General features: G+C 43.6%; 1 protein-coding gene across 1 annotated transcript; it reads left to right on the top strand.

Annotated features, from left to right (window-relative positions):
- Positions 1-613: 613 nt before the first annotated feature.
- Positions 614-6065, top strand: LOC103772577 (dual specificity tyrosine-phosphorylation-regulated kinase 3-like). Its single transcript, XM_008939912.1, has 2 exons — positions 614-721; positions 4494-6065. Exons 1-2 carry the CDS (start codon positions 638-640, stop codon positions 6063-6065), a joined length of 1656 nt encoding a protein of 551 aa, XP_008938160.1. The 5' UTR covers positions 614-637.
- Positions 6066-7134: the final 1069 nt, after the last annotated feature.

The raw sequence follows: 7134 nt of genomic DNA, 5'->3' as shown, positions 1-7134 counted from the left end.
GGCCGGGGCTGCCTGCCGAGCCCGCTGCCCCCGCGGGTTCTCCCGCGGGCAGAAGTGCTGAGCTCCGGTGCGAGTCCGTCCTGGGAAACGCTGCGATTTTAAGTTCTTGAACGGCATTTTCCAGCAGTTGCGGTGCAAGCCCACACGGCCTTTCCTCCCCCTCGCAGCAGACCTGCGAGCGGTAGTTCCCACATGTCATTTTTAAGGGATAACCTGCTTTAGAGGATAGTCTTATCAAGTGTTTAAAGTGTAACTCGTTTTTCTGTGGTCATTCTCGGGCTAGTTCAGGATTATCCTGCTTAAGGGAAAACGGTGAGTAGGTTGGTTAATGTTTATTAAGGATATACGTGCAGTGCAAAAGTTGATTTAAAAAAGAGAAGCTCTAGATTAAAACTGCTCTATCACAAATTAAGATTTCCCAAGAGCTTTGCACTCTGTTGTGGTATTAGAATGTAGTAATGCTTAAATTCTAATGATCATTTAATAAATGAACGAGAACTGATGATCATTGAGAGTAAAATGTGCCAAGTGAGATACAGTTCAGTGTTTGTCTTTATTGATGTGAATTGTTGTCACTAACTGGTTTGTGTATGGGACGTTTCCAGCCAGGTTTGGAGATGGATTATATGACTCCTATATGAGGATAGATCAGATTAGGTACCAAGAGTCTACAAATGAAGATCACAGCCCCTCGGGACTTCCTTCCCTTGGAAGATCTAACGTGAGTATTTTAAAGTTGTCTGGGTCTTCACTGAGTTGTGTTGAGAACTATCAAGGAGTTTGGTATCTCCCTAATGAGCTTAAATTTTAAAAGTGGGATGTTTCAGCTTTGTAGCAGCTTCTTAACATTATTGCTTTTACTAAGCATCATGCTGTGGTACTGTATTTAGCACAGAACTCACTAGGCAGCCTCAGAGATCCCATCATGCTATCCTCAGCTCATGTTTTAATCAGGAAAGTTATTTTACAGCAGGTTGAAGTGTGCTGCCATGTCACCCTGCGTGTTGATAAGTGTGTACATCCACACACGCTCTGCTTTACCTCAGGCACGTTTCCATTTTCCTTTCCCTCATGAAAATTCCAAGAGATAAGTACTTAGGAGCAGCAGAAGGCTCAGCGTGGGTTTGCATGGCTGCCAAACATCTTGCAAAAGTATCTTTCCCTGAAAACTTTGGCATTATCTGTCACTTTGTTTGTTAGCAGAATAGCTTTTTATGGACTGAAGGTGTTAATGTGCTTCTTCTTAAAGTGCTGTGTTTCCTCAGCAGATGTGGAGTTAGATCTGTCCTTAAATTAGTTCAACTGAGCACTTTAGCTGTACAGTGGTCTGACCTTGCTATGGTTTTTAAATGTGTTTTGGCTCTTGTTGAATTCTAGCAGAAGTAAAGGAGATTGAGCTTTAAAAAAACTCCACTCTCTAAAATGTGAAAATAGACATTTCACAGTTAGATGTGTTTGAAAATCATCACCTGTGGGAATTTATTGTAAGAGCTATTAGTAATTAAAGTGGTCTGTGCTGTTCACTGGGCAAACAGTAGAGTGGGTTTGTGTTTTCCCTTTCTGTTAATACTGAGGGAGAGCAGAAGAAACGTAGAGATTTGTTGAGTAGTAGAGTTTGAAGAGTAGTGGGCTGAAGGTTTGTTTTCAAGGACACAGGAACTTTTAAACTGTGGTGTTTAAGTGTTAGTAGAACTTCAGTCATTCATAACTAAACAGAAATCAGAATGGAACCATCCACTTAAACACAATTCTGTGAATATTCAGTTTCACAATGTATCTTGTTCTTCATCTGTATTTTCAAACCTGTGAACTTGTTCAGGCAAAGTTAAGGACTATAAAATGCCCAGTTTTGCTGTCATGACACATCAAAAAGTCCAACCTCAATGATACCTGGCAAGCAGGAACTGAGATGAAGCATGTGAGGATGAAAATCATGATGCTCAACTGTAATGGGAAGGTGTCTAGGATTAAGTGATACTTGGGTTCCTTGCAAGGTTTTTATACTGCAGTGTAGTGTTACATGAGAATTGAAGAGTTCTGATGTCTGTAGCTGTCCCTTGTTTTTATTTTAGCTTTGAGAATCATGGGTTTAATTCAGTATTCAGAAAATTGGTATTGTCAGTCTCATTTTTTGGCTGCTAAGAGCACTTTATCAATAAAACAAAACCTGTGCAGCCTGTGAGTTGTGAAAGCAAGCTGCTGGTCGCCCAGGAGTCATCTGACTTCAAGCACAGCTCCTCTGAGTTCCAGTTAGGATGGATCTGTATTTGTGCCTCACTGTCATGTGGCAGATGATTTTGGTAGTCCCCTAGGAATGAAAACTACTCAATGGCTGTTGGGTTGGGTTTGAGATCCAAAGCCAGGGTTTCTTCATTAAGAAATAGCTCCAGGATGAATGGAATAACAAATTTCTTGTTTATTTAGGGATTCCAAGGTACAAATATCTGCTGCAAACAGCAGTGTTAGCAGAGTTGCAACTGCTCCTGCAGAGAGAGTGTTTAGTGTTGGTGCTGCTGGCCAGGCTTTCACACGCTGTCACGTTGCTGCAGCTGATGACATTCAGACTGAGCCAGTTCTTGGAAACCAAATACTTGAAAGAAATTTGTGTAGTGCAGCCCAGCAGCACGTTTTGAAGTCTTGGTGAGTTCCTGCAGCTCGAGCAGGCTGCTCCACAGAGCCCTGCTGACCCAAACCACCAGGGCCCTGTCCTGCAGCAGTGCAGCTGCCTGGCTGCAGGGGGGTGGTTGTGTCTGTTCTGGGACAAAGCCATAAAAAGCTGCTCCTGTTGTGTGTGTGATTGAAACCCGTGTAGGAATAATACTGAGTTTTGATTGAAAGGTTGAAAACAAGGCTTGGACTCAAGGAGGACAGGCTTGGTTTGGTTTGGTTGGTTTTGCCCCCCCTCTCTCCTGCCCCTCATGGGAAACCTCAGAAAACAAACAAGTGTGAACCTTGTTCTGGGCTTGTGTTCCCTGTTTTTTTGTAAACTTGCTGTTTGAGCCTGCTGGACTCCATTGCCTTCTAGCCAGGTCTGAAAATATGTTGTTCTTATCTCAGAGGTCCAGCCAGGCTCTGAGAAAAAGGCATTTATCCAAAGTTACCAGGGTTGGGCTTTGTTTTGTTATTTAAGCCTTTCTGGGAAGGTGTGTCTCTTACTGTATGCTGCATTTTTGGGTTGATAGGACACAGAGTAGTGGAACTTAGTGTGATATATCTGATGGCCCCTAGTCACTACTGATAAGGACTGACTTCTGCAGGAAATGCCCATTTTGGGGGGTTTGTGAGCATTTCAAGGCAGCACCAACAAACTGACTCTTAAAAGAGATGCACGTAGTTGGTTTTGGCCAGAACATTCACTTCCTGTATTTACTGGCTGTGCCAAGATGTTGGATTGTATTTAACTAAAAAGGAATTTGGTTTTACTGCTGTGGATCTGCAGGTTTATTTATATTTTTTTTGTTTGAGTCCTCTGTAGTTATTTTGGTTTTCAGGGATTCGGTTTGGTATGTGTCTCAAGTCTTTATTTTTAGATTAAAGGGCAAAATGGAAAACAGATGTTGCTCCTCTAGTCATGGCTTCTCCAGTGTTGCACAAGGCTGAGACAACACCTCTCTGCTGTCTGTCAGCATGGAGCATCAGTGAGTGGCAGAGGGGGATAACTTCTAGCAAAGAACGGAACCCCAGGGAGTTCAGCATTTATTAAACTACAAAAATGACAAGCCTGAAAAATTTCACAGTGCTTTTCTCACCTTCTACGCATTCATTTCAGATGTAAATATTTGAACAGATGGCAGTAAGAGGTTACAGACTACTGTCAACTAAGAGGTTCTCTGCAGTTCAGAGCTTCTAAGTCTGTCTTTAGATAGTTGCGTAGCTGTCATGATTTCAGGGGGAGTTGTGGATTTGATGGTGTTTTCCTCTTCAAAGAAAACACATCATTTAAAAAAAAAAATATATATATTTGTCTTGTCTTGTGCTGTCATCTCTCTGCTCCTCATCCAGCTTGGTCACACCAGCCCTGTGTTGCCTGCTGTGGTCTCTCTGCCTTCCCTTGGCCCACTTGTCTTTGGGATACCCCGAGGCTTGCGTGTCTCAGACAGGTGCAGGCTGCATCTGTCGTGGGCTGTGTTTGCTGCACCCACGTTCAGAGCTAAACTTAGCTGTTGCCCCTGCTGTTTGCTGACTACGTGCATGCTCACAGGGATAGGTGTTGTGTCCTTGTCTGAGCGCTGCCTCGGGTTTACCCTTTATGGGCTTCAAAGTACACTTGGTTTGTGCAAGTGCTCTTTTCAGGGAGTTGTGTTCTCTTTGTGTGCCCTTCCACCACTGTCCTTGGAGTCTGGGTTCAGTGTTTTATATTTGTTCCTAACAGAAATGCAAAATCTGTTGATGTTCCTCTTTTTATTTTACGTGGTGTTGATTTTATTCTTAGTCTGGGCTTTAAAAGATGAAGTAAAGCTTTTTTTAAAAAATTATTTTTTTCCCACCTGTAGGTTTCTAGCAACAAACTTGCCATCAAGGATCACCCTTTGGCTGGAAGTCAGGTCAAAGTGGAGCAATTATTTGAGGACTCTGGCAACAAAAGGAGTAGCACTCTTCAGTCTGCTGGAGTGACTGGTCCAGAAAGATCTCTTCCTCCCCTGACAAAAGATAAAAGTATAGAGAGCATAAGCACTTCTAAAGGCAGTGGTAGTTCCTCAAAAGCACATAAAGCCATTTCTCAAGCTCCAGAGCAAGCCATCAAACAGTACAAGCATCAGTTATCTGCTTATGAGCAACAAGAGATATTTAACTTCTCTGAAATTTACTTTGTGGGTCCAGCTGCGAAAAAGAGGCAGGGAGTAATCGGGGGTCCCAACAACGGGGGTTATGACGATGACCAGGGCAGCTACATTCACGTGCCCCATGACCACCTTGCCTACCGCTATGAAGTGCTCAAAATCATTGGCAAGGGCAGTTTTGGGCAAGTTGCTAAAGTCTACGACCACAAACTCCACCAACACTTGGCCTTAAAGATGGTTCGCAATGAGAAGAGGTTCCACCGCCAAGCCGCGGAAGAAATCCGGATCCTGGAGCACCTGAAGAAGCAGGATAAAACAGGCAGTATGAATGTTATTCACATGCTGGAAAGCTTCACCTTTCGGAACCACATCTGTATGACCTTTGAACTCTTGAGTATGAACCTGTACGAGCTGATTAAAAGAAATAAGTTTCAGGGCTTCAGTATCCAACTGGTACGCAAGTTTGCTCACTCTATACTGCAGTGTTTGGACGCCCTTTATAGAAACAAAATCATACACTGTGACTTGAAGCCAGAAAATATCCTGCTAAAACAGCAAGGGAGGAGTGGAATCAAGGTGATAGATTTTGGGTCCAGCTGTTTTGAGCACCAAAGAGTCTACACGTATATTCAGTCTCGCTTTTATCGGGCGCCGGAGGTAATTCTGGGAAGCCGCTATGGGATGCCCATAGACATGTGGAGCTTTGGCTGTATTCTGGTGGAGCTATTGACTGGATACCCTCTTTTTCCTGGAGAGGATGAGGGAGACCAACTGGCTTGCATGATGGAGCTTCTAGGGATGCCACCTCAGAAGCTCTTGGATCAATCCAAGCGAGCCAAGAACTTCATCAACTCTAAGGGTCACCCTCGCTACTGCACTGTCACTACACATGCAGATGGAAGAGTGACCCTCAATGGGAGCCGGTCACGCCGGGGCAAACTTCGGGGTGCTCCAGGGAACAAAGACTGGGGGACAGCACTGAAGGGCTGCGACGACCCCCTCTTCATAGAGTTCTTGAAGGAGTGTCTCAGCTGGGACCCTTCCGCCCGCATGACTCCCAGTCAAGCTTTGAGGCACCCTTGGATTTGTAAACGAACTCCCAAACCACCCAGCACTGATAAAGCCTCCACTAAACGGATTTCTAGCTACACAAGTTCCTTCCCAGGGATAGGCTCCAAGCTGCCTCCTGTGGTGGGGGTGGCCAGCAAGCTGCGGGCGAACCTCACCTCCGACTCGGGCGGCGCCATCCCGCTCTGCACTGTGCTGCCCAAACTGGTCAGCTAACAGAGAACCAGGGCTTTGGGACATACCTGTGTTTTAATTGCTTGTTAATAACGTGTAAGGAAGTTAAATGTGGAGGTTTTTAACGGATTTACTTCTTATTAGAGGCGAAATCTTGAATGCAAAATGTCCAGCCAGAACGTACACGTTTAAAGGGCTAATTTTGATCCTGTCTCATTCGCCCTGTGGGGCACCACTGGGCAGCTCAGCTTGGCTGCTGAGGGAAGTGACAGGCTGGCAGATGTACTAGTTAATAATATTGTTCTAGAAATCCAACTTTCTTACCAGGATGGTCTAACAGATTCTTTTACATAAGACAGCAAGGGGAATTGATTTTAAACACGTATTTTCAGTTAATTTCCAACTGAATTTTTATTCTGAGGAGAGTTTTTACATCTGTTGTGAAAAGCACAAAGGTGTTAATATAATGCATTAGGAACTTACTTGCAAATTCCTAACTTATGTTGGAAGAAATCTTATTTCTCTCTGCTGTTTTTCCCTTATCTGTTCTGACTGAGACTTTAAAATACCACGGGATATAGACACCGAAGGGATTTGGTGTGGGAATGTTATCCCCTGAGTTTGGTGGTTTGTTTCTAAAGGAGCATAGAAATGCCCTGGAACACAGGAGATAATGGAATCAAACAATGTGCTTCTGTGCACTTGTTCTTTCCCTTAAAAGTCAATGGAAAGATGGGAATTCAAGATCAGGACTGACCCATCACAAGTCCAGGACAGTTTGTTCAAGGCAAACGAATCAGTTTTAGGAGCTCAAATTTACATCATCAGTTCTGCCAGGGGGGTGTGTGTTTGTTTTCCTGTGTTGTTCCAAAACCAAAAACACTGAACTTTAAAAAGCTGGTTTATACACGTGTGAGATTCTCAACATTTTAAAAATTCCTTTTCTTTTTTTTTTTTTGTTGTAGAGTGAATTCCAAAGAATTAGATGGAGCTCTTTTATTAAAAAGCAAACATGCCACCCCTATCAGACAAGTACAAGGTATTAAGGTCTAGGACTGTAAGTAGAAAATGATTTGAAGCATGCTCTGAAATCTAAACATAATCTGTGAGG

This window comes from Merops nubicus, unplaced genomic scaffold (assembly GCF_000691845.1).
Source record: "Merops nubicus isolate BGI_N331 unplaced genomic scaffold, ASM69184v1 scaffold2395, whole genome shotgun sequence".
In the NCBI taxonomy this organism is placed as follows: Eukaryota; Metazoa; Chordata; class Aves; order Coraciiformes; family Meropidae; genus Merops; species Merops nubicus.
The sequence above is the reverse complement of the archived record's forward strand: the minus strand, read 5'-3'. Positions and strand labels throughout refer to the sequence as shown.

What these genes read in the sequence shown, in the direction of transcription:
- LOC103772577 (XM_008939912.1), top strand. Translation starts at nt 638, where the DNA reads ATGAGGATAGATCAGATTAGGTACCAAGAGTCTACAAATGAAGATCAC. An exon ending in CTTCCCTTGGAAGATCTAAC is followed by an intron (nt 722 to 4,493) that starts GTGAGTATTTTA and finishes TCCCACCTGTAG; the next exon opens with GTTTCTAGCAACAAACTTGC.